The sequence below is a fragment of the Dipodomys merriami genome, unplaced genomic scaffold (genome assembly GCF_024711535.1).
Source record: "Dipodomys merriami isolate MVZ:Mamm:240054 unplaced genomic scaffold, mDipMer1.0.p SCAF_2, whole genome shotgun sequence".
NCBI lineage: Eukaryota > Metazoa > Chordata > Mammalia > Rodentia > Heteromyidae > Dipodomys > Dipodomys merriami.
In genome coordinates, this window is record NW_027203381.1 from 11,310,347 (window position 1) to 11,322,604 (window position 12,258).

The 12,258-nt window shown below is 46.4% G+C and overlaps 1 protein-coding gene across 13 annotated transcripts in view; it reads right to left on the reverse strand.

Annotated features, from left to right (window-relative positions):
• Positions 1-981: 981 nt before the first annotated feature.
• Positions 982-12,258, reverse strand: part of Znf532 (zinc finger protein 532) — a 105,907-nt gene continuing 94,630 nt past the window's right edge. For all 13 annotated transcript variants that reach the window (XM_070029041.1, XM_070029036.1, XM_070029033.1 and 10 more), the window contains 3 exons: positions 5,959-6,071; positions 3,973-4,120; positions 982-3,537 (listed from right to left, as the gene is read on the reverse strand). In XM_070029041.1, the coding sequence (XP_069885142.1) occupies positions 3,043-3,537; positions 3,973-4,120; positions 5,959-6,071 (756 nt within the window). In that variant the 3' untranslated portion in view covers positions 982-3,042. The remainder of the gene's footprint in view (positions 3,538-3,972; positions 4,121-5,958; positions 6,072-12,258) is intronic.

A 12,258-nucleotide genomic window follows, 5' to 3' on the forward strand; every position in this document is an offset into this window, starting at 1 on the left:
CTCTTCAGCTCAAAACTACTGCTCCACCACTTTGAGCCACAGAGCCACTTCCAGTTTTCTGGTGGTTTATTGGAGATAAGAGCCTCACGGGCTTTCCTGCCCCATCTGGCTTTGAAGAGATCCTCAGATCTCAGCCCTCTGAGTAGCTAGGAAACTGGATCCAAAGATTCTTCTAAGGCCTATCCCACCCATTCTGGCCTCAGCTCCCACCCTTCCTCTGTGGCAAATGGCTTCCTTAGGAACTCCCTGTGCACGCCTCACAGTCCCAACCCAGGGATTCTTCATGGTTTTCTGTAATGCCTAAGGTATTTTCACACTGACCTCTCGATTATTTCCTTCTTTCTAGAATTCCCATTGACCCTAAATTGGATTTTAATTCGTCCTTCTTGACTTTTCTGGTATGTGTATCAGTACTGGGATTTGAATTCAGGGCCAGGGCACTGTCCCTTAGCTTTTCTACTCAAGGCTGGCATGCTACCACTTAGGCTACAGCTCCATTTCAGCTTTGACTGGTTAATTGGAGATAAGGTCTCATGGGCTTTCATGGCCAAGCTGGCTTTGAACCTCCATCTGCAGATCTCAGCCTCTTGAGTAGCTAGGATTACAGGTGTGAGTCACTAGCACTGACACCCTGACTTCTATAACCTCTCTTCCAGAGTCTAACCCTTATCTCTGTGCTATAGCCCATGGATTCCCCCCCCCACAAATGTCTTCCAGTTGACCCCCCCCTTCCCCAGAGCTGACCACCCAGCTCCCCCCATCCCCGCCCCAACCTCCCACACCACATGGTGCTTTTCTTGTCGGCGTCTCAGCTGCTTCATTTGGGACCCTTAAGCACTTAAAAATTTTTCTTTATGCTTTCGACCAGACATTTAATATGAATTCCATATTATCAAGTATTTCCTGAGTTTTTAAAAGTAGGAAGACTGATGTGATCTTATAAAAGCCAGGATGCCAAAAACAAAAAGCTCTAGGGTCGTGTTTTGCACATACTTTTTTTTATTTGTTGAATAAATGAATATTTGTCGATATGTACATAACCACAAAGAGCGAGCACTAGATTTAGAGCAAAATATTTGGGTTCTAATACTCAAAGCCACTCGCCAGATACGAGGGCTTAGGCAGAGAACGTCATCAGAGCTCGGCTTCCTCAACTGTCAATCTAGGCTGTACAGACCTGCGCGGCCTCCACGCAGGCTTATTGCAAGGTTCCAATGCAGAAGCAATGTGAAAGTGCCAAGAATACGACTTAGAGCAATACAAACAGAACAAGGAACAGCGGTCCAACTTCAAGTGGAGGAATACTTCGTCACACCCTCCGATTGTACCGATGTACGGATGGAGTCAACGAGAAAGTGACAGAACAGCTGGTGACTGAGGAGAACGAGGAGGCCATTCTTCAGAATGGAAAGAATTCTGCAGCATCCAGTAGTCTATGCCATCCAGCAATGCATCGCTTCCTAAACTCCAGGGAGGGTCAGCCCCCACCATCAATAACTCTCTCATAGAAGCACAAGGCCAAATGTCTCATGTTTATTTACATGTGAAATGTGTTGAATACAGTCATGATAGGTGTGGGGCCTACACCTGACAGCAGCAAGACCTTTTGAGGAACCAAACATCGACTACAGTCTATCATGCAAGTATCTATATATACACAAAAGAATTCCTTTTCATAGGGGGAAAAAAAATAAGAGTATAAAACATGTTCGGGGACAAGTACAAGGTATAAAATGCAAAAGAAAACACAAAACTCAAAGACAAAAATATTATATATATACACATATATACGTATATATAATATATATATATAATATGTTTATAACTCTCCCAGAGAACTATGAACGGAAGGGACAGAAGAGCACCTGTGTGGTGCCTCAGCTCAGCTAACAGAACCACGAACAGGAGCTACACTACTGAAATGCTGAAGGAAAGCCGGTGGTGGCTCAGTGCGTCATCTAATGGCCAAGCGCCCAATGCAGCAGGCTCCTGCACTGACAGCTCGGTGGTTGAAGTTGTGCATCCCAACTCTAAGTACCAGAACGTTTGGCAGTAGCACCCAGAACAGGAAACGCCAACTGTGTAGACGGCAAAGGGGTAAGTCAACTATTGACTTTTTTTTTCCCCCGTCAAGAGCCAGAGAAAAATACTTGATACTCGTAGTTGTTGTGTTTGTAATAGGTAATAAGTTACATGACAGAAAAACCTGACTAGACGGAGCTAGGTCTGACTCCCCAGGTGTAACTTTTACAGTAGTCCAGCCCTTTCCTAGCGTATCTCCTTGTGCTCTTTAAATCAGCCTTGCCTATCTGCCTGGAAAACCATCAGGCCTGGTTTTCCCCATTCTGCAATCCCCTCCTTCCCCATTTCTTAGGATGGAACTGAGGAAGTCCACATTCCTCACTGGATTCTGGCCTGCTGTAGCCAGCCCTGGGGACAGAGGAGGCCCTGCAAGGCTGCTTTGGCTGCCACTGGGCACGGCCTGACCGGAGGCCAGGTGCCCACGGGAGCGGGGTACCCCCCAGCACCCTGGCTTCCTTGGGGGCAGGCACGCTGGGGTGGTGCTAAGACACTTCAAAGTTTCTAGTGTTGTGAGAGCCACAACCACCTACAAATTATGTAGTGGATTCTAAAAAACTTAAAAACACTAAAAAAAAGGCATCACATTAGTTAGCCTGTGACTTGGTTATCAACCCATTCCAATTGGTGACCATACAAAAATGGTTGGGTTGGAATTCAGGAACTGCCCCTAGGACTAAGAACTCTGTTATAAAGAAACGGTACAAAAAGAAAGGAAGAAAAACAAACATCGAAACCCATCTGAACAAACCAACCAACAACAACAACAACAACAACAAAAGACACTTCAAAACATCTTCTACTAAATACTGATACAAACATGTAACAAAGAGTATAAAAAGTTGTCATTTAAATATATACAAACTCTTTTCAACGCAAATACTGTGTGGATGCTCCGGGGCGTGGCGGAGGGCGGAGGGCGGAGGGCGGGATATTGCAGCAGCCTGGACCGTGCGCGCGGGGCTATTTGTCGGCGGCGCTCATCCTCTTGGACTTGATGAAGGCCATGCCGTGCGTGCGCATGTGCGTGTTTAAGGCAGCTTCCGTTTCAAAGGTCTTGGCGCACACTTTGCACTTGCGGTCCGACACGGCGCCGTCGGCGGCCTCGTCGTCGGGGCCCGGCTGGTTCTCCTGCTGGCCGTCCTCGCCGGCCCCGTTCTGCTTGGTGGCGGGCTGCGGCTCCTTGAGCTTGTGCACGATGAAGAGGTGCCGGGACAGGGACACGTGCGACGTGTAGCACAGGCCGCACTCGCGGCACTGGTAGGACGAGCCGTCCGACTTGTGCTGCGGGATGTGCTCGTGGAACTGCAGCAGGTTCTCCGTGGTGAAGCCGCACACCGCGCACTTGTGCACCTTGAACACGTTGATCTTCAGCTTCTTCAGGGGCTGTGTGATGGCGCCCCGCGGGGGCCGGAACTCCAGAACCGGCTCTTCCAACTTGCGCTTGGGACTGGGAGCCTGCAAGGGAGGGAGGGGGTGAAGAACAAGACGGGGTGACCCGGCGGGGAAGCAGGGGAGGGACCCAGGGAGGCCCAAGCCAGAAGGGGCGCTTGTAAAGGGGAGTATTTTATGCCTTCATAGGTAGAAAGTAATGTTTAACATTGTGTAATTGCCACCCAGCACCGGTGGCTCACGCCTGTAATCCCAGCTACTCAAGAGGCTGAGATCTGAGGATCATGGTTCAAAGCCAGCCCGGGCAGGTTAAGTCGTGAGCCTCTTATCTCCAATTAACCATTCAAAAAGTAGAAGTGGTGCTGTGTACCACACTAGCCTTGAGCGAAACTGACTCAGCGACAGCACTCAGGCCCTGAGTTCAAGCCCAAATGTAGGGGAAGGGAATGAGCAGAGATCTGAAGGGCAACCCTGGTACAGGAAAGGGGTGCAGTGTCTCACCTTCGTGTCTTCCTTTATTTCCACTTCCTCCTCGTTGGTGGCCTCTGTCATTTCTTTCAGGTCAGGGTCCTTGATCCCATGCATGAGCTGAACGTGCTTCTCCAGCATCAGCCGCTTGGTGAAAGTCCGCCGCGAGTCCGGGCAGTGCCTGCGGAGCACAAGGCGGGAGGAAAACACTATCACTGCCATGTAGCTTCTGGCTAGCAGAACTCGCACCCAGGTCAGGAAGGCTGATTAACATCAGGGCTGCACATGAAGAACAAGCCAGTCCCTGGGCTAAGCACCTCCCGGCAAATGGCTACTGTATAAAGCTCGATTGGTTTAGTGCTTCTTAGGAAATCTTATGTAAGTAAGTGCGTTACTTGTTTGCTTAACTTGTACTTCTCCACTGCCTTGTAAAGGAGTTACACTTCCCAAGTTTTCTTTACCCTGGCTTGGAGAATGCCCGCAGAATAGACATGTGACCTGCCTCAGGCTGAAAATAGCCCTCTGTGTGACAAGACAGCGCTGACGACCCATCAGAACACAGATGGACGCATGTGTTCATCATCACAGCCCTTGAGAACATTTGCTCACTGGGCTAAAATGTAGAAAACAGAACATTTATCTAAGGCAGGAAAATTATTTACGTTTTATAGATTAGGAAGGCAGCTTCTTTGAAAGGTGTAAAATGACTGTTTCTCAATAAGATAATTTTGGCCAAAAGCACACCAGCCATGGTCCCCGAGGCTCTGTGACGATGGCTGATGTCCATCACACGTAGAAGAGCAGCAAGTGGCGAGGTGGGCGGAACGCATCTTGTGCTCTTACACACAACCACAACTGCTCTCTCTGAAAGCCTTCGCGGGGTTCTGTGATCCCAGCCCCCACACAAATGCTCTCCATCAGCCAGGTGCCGGTGGCTCACGCCTGTAATCCTAGCTACTCAGGAGGCTGAGATCTGAGGATCATGGTTCAAAGCCAGCCCGGGCAGGAAACTCCGTGAGACTCTTATCTCCAATAAACCACCAGAAAACCGGAAGTGGCACTGTGGCTCAAACGGTAAAGCGCTCGCCTTGAGCTGAAGAGCTGAGGGACATTGCCCAAGCCCAGAGTTCAAGCCCCACAATGGACAAAAAATAAAATAAATAAATAAATAAAAATGCTCTCCCATCATCAAGTGCTTGCTGGAAGTAAACCCGACATTTTACTGCCTTACAGGGACCTCACAGGACCCAGATGGCCTCCTTTTCCTCTCCTCCTCAGCCCAGGGCATCTTCTTTTTATTCAGTCAGCATACATGCTTTAGTTATGTAATACAGCTTACTGAAATCCCTCTCCACCTTGATACCCTTCCTACCCAGGAAACAACGTCCCAGAACACGCCTCCTCACCCAGCAGCTATCTATCTACGGGCCCCCAGCACCTGCCCTCACCAGGTTTTTGCCACATTACACTCATGCTAAGGGGTCATCTTCAGGACCCTCAGTTCTGGCTTGTGATAAAGATTCTCCACCAGTCATAATAAAGCTCATCCTGGTCATCTCTATCAAGAACTGGCTTACGTGTAGCCAGGGAGGGTTTCCATGGGCCCTTGCACTTGTCTGGTGTCTGTCAATGGTTTCAGTCTGCCTCAAGTCTGCCTTAGGTAGCAGACTATACTTGGGCATGGAGTATGTGAGGAACTGCTGCCGCTTCACCCTTTCTGTGTCTCAGCCCAATGAAAAATGCTGCGTGCCAAGTCAAAATTAAACACTGTAAAAACTGTAAGCTGGAAACCAGGGCATTCAGAGGTAGACAGCAAGAAGTGACGATCTTTTGAGATGTTCTGATGGTATGTCCACGGTACTTTCATGTTAGAAAGCACAGACTGACCTTGAGCCCTGAAGATGGCCGGAGGTAAACTCGGGCGCCCTGATCATGTGGCCTCAGGCCACGCAATCTCCTTTCTCTGTCCTAATAAACTTTCCTGTCACTTAAAGGCCAAGGAAAGGAGCCGCGACTTACGAGCAGGTGTAGACTTTCCTGATGCCTTTGTGCTTGATCCGATTGTGGCGGCATAGGCTGTGGGAGGAGCTGAAGGACTTGTCGCACTGGCGGCAAGGGTGCTTCTTCATTTGCTGTGTCAGGAGAGAAGAGAAGGCCATTTGAGGCAGTGAAGAGAAAAACACTATTTTATCTACTTATTTCTGGCAGTGCTAGGGATCCATCTGGAGGCCTCATGCATGCTAGGCAAGTGCTTCAACACCGACTAAACTACACCCCCAGACCTAAAAATACTGCAAGAACTTAAAGGATGCCCATCATGGTCTAAGTCCAGTAATCACTGCTTAGGAAAGTATCAACAAAACACAAGGTTTTTTTTTAAAGATGTAATTAGAGTGGATCCTCAGTACCACACTATTGAGGGAAGGGCTAATTTCAGGAAGATAGGCTAAAGCTACCTAAGCGATTATCCCCTTTCCCCGTACTTTATTTAATCTGACACAAATACACAGATGTTTTAATAACAGAACATAATATAATTTTTTTTACAAAAGACTAATACTAGTATTTAAAATATCTAGGAAAATATACTTTAACAAATAACAAATTAAGACTATTACTTGATGTGTTGTAAATATAAGATGCCACTTTTTCCAGTGGCTGATTAAAAACACTTCTTAAACTTTCCTCTTTAATGACTAAATTATTCAGTATAGGAATAAGGGCTTTTGTTCCGCACAATGTCATTACAGAGAACGCTGGGGTCACTTTCAGGATTTATGTGTAGGGTGATGTGAGAGAGAGATTCAGAGTTGACACATTCACAAATGAGCTATCAAGTAGATAGAATAACTTTCCACATTTACGTTTCCACTTTGGTGAAGACATAGCTACGCTAAGTGTGTGTCCATGCAGAATCTTTGAAATAGATTAGAGGCTTAGCTTTAAAACAAATTCTTTTGAGTATGACATGCTTCAAGCAGCCTTGTCACAAGGAAATAGAATCCTAAGAGCTGACACAATGGAGCATGAAAATGAACTCCTGGAAACGGAAACAAGAAAAAAAAATCCCCCACAATTTGGCATGGACCCTCATTAAAAATAAGGCTGAAAATCAGTCCTCATGTGAGATAATATTACCATTCTTGGCAGCAAGAGAGCTACACATGCAACTACAAGATAACGGAGGAAGGAAGAAATCATATTTCTGAAAGCTTCAATTAATTAACCTACAAGTGTGTCTATATTTAATCTGATGAGCAGCATCTGGCTGGACAGAACCAAAGAGAGGCTGACACCAAGGACAGACAGAGTGTGACAGAGTACAGCTACCCAGTAGTCACTTCCTCACCTGGGGGGGGGGGGGGGAGGGGAGGTGTCACAAACATGCCTTCCTTGTCCAGGTGTGGTGCTTTAAGCCTGTGATCATAGCCACTCGGAAGCAGAGATTGAGGATTGTGGTTGAAGGTCAGATGAGGCATAACAATTTGTGAGATTCTGTCTCAACCCATGTCTGGATACAGTGGTGTATGACTGTCATCCGGGCAACAAAGGGAGAAGCACCGACTAGCCCAACAATTAAAGCAAGACATTACCTCGAAAATAACTCCTGTAAAACAGCAAGTGGCTCAACTGGTAGAGTGTTTGCCTCGTAAGCACTAGGCCCTCAACTCAATCCCCAGTACCACCAATGCCTTATACTGTTTTCCTTGGCATATAATTTGAGGGGAAAAATAAAGTGTTATGGGATAGTAATCCCTCTGTAAAAACTTCAATAATAAAATTGTATTTTTAAAAAAAGAATAAACTGGGCTGGGAAGGTGGCTCAGTGGTAGAGTGCTTGCCTTGCATGCTCTAGGCCCTGGGTTCGATTCAGCACCATATAAGCAAAAAAAAAAAAAAAAGCTGGAAGTGGCGCTGTGGCTCAAGTGGTAGAGCACTAGCCTTGAGCTGAAGAGCTGAGGGACAGCGCCCAGACCCAGAGCTCAGGCCCCACGACCGGATCCTTCCCCCCGCCCCAAAAAAGAATAAAGTGACCAGTTATGCATCAGATTATGCTTCATCCTCCCCCAAAGAGATTTCTTCATAAACATTTTTGATCACATAAATACACTGTCAGCAATCCCTGATCTATTTATGTAGCCAAAGAATGAGGAAGGGGCAATAGGTCTTTATTAAAGGAAAGCCTGAAGAACAGATGCATGAATAATAGCTTTATGTCTCAATCATGGTTTTTAAAAAGCAAATACTTCATCCTTTTGTAACTGTGCATGTATGTATATATGACAACAATATTAAGACTGATCCAAAAGGCCAAAACACAGCCATCTTTTTTAAAAGACTGTTTTGGGAAACATTCCTAATGGATGCTGAGAAAGGAAATACACCTTTCCTGGTAAGAGTGCAAGAGCGGCCTCGTTCTCAAGGCGTTTAAGATCCCACGTCTTGCTATATAGTTATACTAACATCGCAGCAAAATCTGCATGGAGCAATACTGGAAGTAGTCCTCAGAGGGTAGAAAGTCTGTTCTCACACCGCACACAGGCATAAGCTACCCTCCTCTATCTAATCTTCAGGAAAGCACACAGAACTGAGCTGTACAATCTCCAAACAGAGCAGGACTTCAGCTTTACTGGTGACAAGAAAATGAGAGAGTTCAATGTTGCTTTCCAGATCAAGACAAGTGACATTCTTCTTCCCTGTTAAACTTCAAATTCGCATCTAAGTATGCTTTAGGGATTTTTTTTATAACTCTCTATCTTCAAAACTATGATTCACAGCAGCTAGATACTTTATGACACCAAAAACAACTTTGATAACTCAGAAAGAGACAGAAGAACAGGCCGGCCATAGTAGTGTATGACTGTAATCTCAGCAGAAGAATGGGCAGCTTCAGTTTGAGGCCAGCTGGGGCTACAAGGCACAACCTACTTTCAAAAAACCAAAAACACAGCAACAGAAAAAACACAGACCAACGAAAACCAGTGTGAAGAAGGTGTGAAGGCTGTCGTTCTGTGTCTAGGATGCTTCTGGCTTTTGCTTTCCTTCTGGCTTCATGTAGAAGTGGAGAGAGGAGAAAGAGTCTGAGGAGGCTTTGGACGGTTAACAGAAAAGGAGCGTGTCTTTTCACAATGCCCAGTTACTCCGCTTGCTGAGTGGTACTCTTGAGAGAAAAAACTTGCCAGCAGTCAAGAGCCCAAAAATGCTTACACGGAGCTGGAGAACAAAGTGTCCACTTCCTAAACTTTATCCCTGATCTTTTGACTCCTTGCACATCCCAACTTCACTGCTTCATTCTGCTCGCAAACCCTCTGCTATTGGGCGGGGGGGGGGGGGGGGGGGGGGGGGGGGGAGGAGAGACCCAGCTCAGTGCTGCGACCCCTCCCGTGGAGGCTGTGGGGAGTGTGCCTTGGTTTGCCACCGGCTGTGAGAGTGAAAGGGACCCCAACCTCGCCTGCACATCTGGAGAGACCCCTGGCCTTTCCTGAGAGCCCTGCTTCACCTCCACGCGGCATCAGCCTTACTTCCGCACGAAGGGGTTCCTTATGCCCACACACCTACAACACCAGGCGAACACTGTTCTCCAGCCACGTCCACACAAACCCTTCGGCTGTCACTACACTCTGTGAAAAAAGGCCACACAAAACCAATTCCACACCTGAAGTGTTTCACAGCCATAGTCCCTCAGAATTCTAAGTTCTGAACGCTTCCATTTGGGATCTGTCCTATGATGAGACAACACCCCAGCACCCCACTCCAGGGGGTACATGCCAAGTCTCCCAAAGGCTGCCTGAAGCCTTGATCAGCACTGGAGCCCGTGTGGACTAAGTTCTTCCGCATACTGGAGCTACTTGTCTGTGATGGGGTTGCCACCCTAAGTGGAAAATGCACTTAGTACCCAGATAAATCCATTATGAACTTGAAAGACTGAAAGCCAAACCAATGAATGTTGAGGACAGTCTGGACATAGACACTGATGATAAACCCTGATCTTTTTTTAAATTTCAGTACCTTTAAGTAGTTGTACAAAGAGTTGCCATTTAACCAAGGAGTTCATGAATACAACTTATCTTCATCAGTGTCCCTCCTTTCAACATTCTCACCCATCCTCCTCTCTCCATCCCTTCCCTTACTCTTCATTTTGTGGGATATACACTGCATTCTTGACTGCATCCTCCACTTCTTCTCCTCTTCATTTGTCTACCCCTCTACCCTTGACCCCAACCCATCCCTTTCAAGTAATCACTTCCTGGGGTTTTATTTTGCTGAACTTTGACTTGAAGCAAATGGTTAACAATGAATAAAACAGAACAAATCAGGCTCTAACGAGACGTGCATAGGGTCTCCCCTTCTCCTCCAAAGGAACCAATGTATGTTTACCTCACTTAATGAAGCACATTTTGGCATCTCTGCATTGCCAGTATCACAACTCTTGTACTTTGGGGACATAATTAGACAAATAAAGGTTACTACTGTACAAAACCATAACCGTTGACCTGATAAGCAAGATAGTAAGTGACAAATGGCGGACAGTATAGTATTTACATATAGATAGATAATCAATCTCCAACACTGGAAATGCTGGACAAAGGGATGATTCAGTTCCTTGGAGGGAAGACTTAAGTAGGACAGTACAAGATTTGTCATATTACTCAGAATGACATACAACTTAAAACTGGTTTTGTTTCTAGAATTTTCCACTAGATGGTAGATGGGGATCACCATATTTGTATAAAGAAACTTCCTATAAGACTTAGTGATTATGGGTAGTAAAAGTGCACACACGTGCATACACACACACACACACACACACACACACACACACACACACACACACACACACACTTTTTGCTGCATTCTTCCCTATTTGGATTTTTTTTTTTTGTCAGTCATGGGGCTTGAACTCTGGGCTTGGGCGCTGTCCCTCAGCTCTTCAGCTCAAGGGGAGCACTCTACCACTTGAGCCACAGCGCCACTTCCAGTTTTCTGGAGGTTTATTGGAGATAAGAATCTCATGGACTGGGCTGGGAAGGTGGCTTAGTGGTAGAGTGCTTGTCTCACATGCATGAGGCCCTGGGTTCGATTCCTCAGCACCACATAAGCAGAAAAAGCCGGAAGTGGTGCTGTGGCTCAAGTGGTAGGGCGCTAACATTGAGCTGAACAGCTGAGGGACAGTACCCAGGCCCAGAGTTCAGGACCCACGACCAGCAAAAAAAAAAAAAAAAGAATCTCATGGACTTTCCTGCCTGGGCTGGCTTTGAACCATGATCCTCAGATCTCAGCCTCCTGAGTAGCTAGGATTATAGGTGTAAGCCATCAGAGCCTGGCCCTATTTGGATTTTTAAAACACGTGAATGTAGTACATATTAATAGAGGGATTTTTTTTTTGCCTGCTGAGGAAGTGTTTACAGAATGTAAATTTCATCTTCAACTACAGTTCTGTGAGCTTTGAGAGTTGAGAAGCTGCCACAACAATCAACATATAGATTATTACCTCCTAAGGCCCCATGTAACACCCCCCCCCCTTGCAGCCAGCCCCAACATCTGGCTGTTGGCTACCATGCCCTGTTTTCTATCCCTTCAGTTTTGCTTTCCCACCTGTTATATAGCAGCAGGTGGCTTCCTGGGGTCTGCTTCCTTCATCTAACATAAAACATGGATAATTTGGTTGTCCATTCTTTTTCACTGCAGAGAAGTATGCCACATATAGAGATGTTCTCTAGTTTACTGATCGATAGTTACCAAATAGACATCAGGTTGTTTACAGTTTGGGGGAAATAAATCCCAATAAGAGACATAAACCTCAGTGATGTTTATGGGCCAGGGTAAAAACTATCCAAGAACAAATGGATACATCGACACTCAGACAGAACAGCAGTAGCTATCAATAAAGCAGGAATACCTAGAGAAAAATGGTAACCCGAAGGCCTGGCGATCAGCATTTCAAGAACAAGTGCTTCAGACACAGCCAGAAGACAGTGGCTGAGAATCAAGTCCTGGAGACCTGCATCTCTGGATACGCTGATGGTACAGGGGAGACGGGGGTGGGGGTAAAGACTCCATCTGTAAGATTGGTTGTAAAGGGAGACAAAAAATCTGAAGACACAAGCAAGAGAGAACAAGTGTGCTGTGACACCTAGATGATCAATAAAGAGGCCGGGGTGACCCAGCATCAACCTTGGAACAGAAGGGGCCAGAGTATAGAGATCCAGACATAAAAGGGTTTGTACAGCCATCTCTCTGAGTTAAGACACCATGACCCACTCCTCCTGCCCATTTGAAACAGCCTTGTTCTTCCTGAGGCCCAGTCAAGCCAGCCCA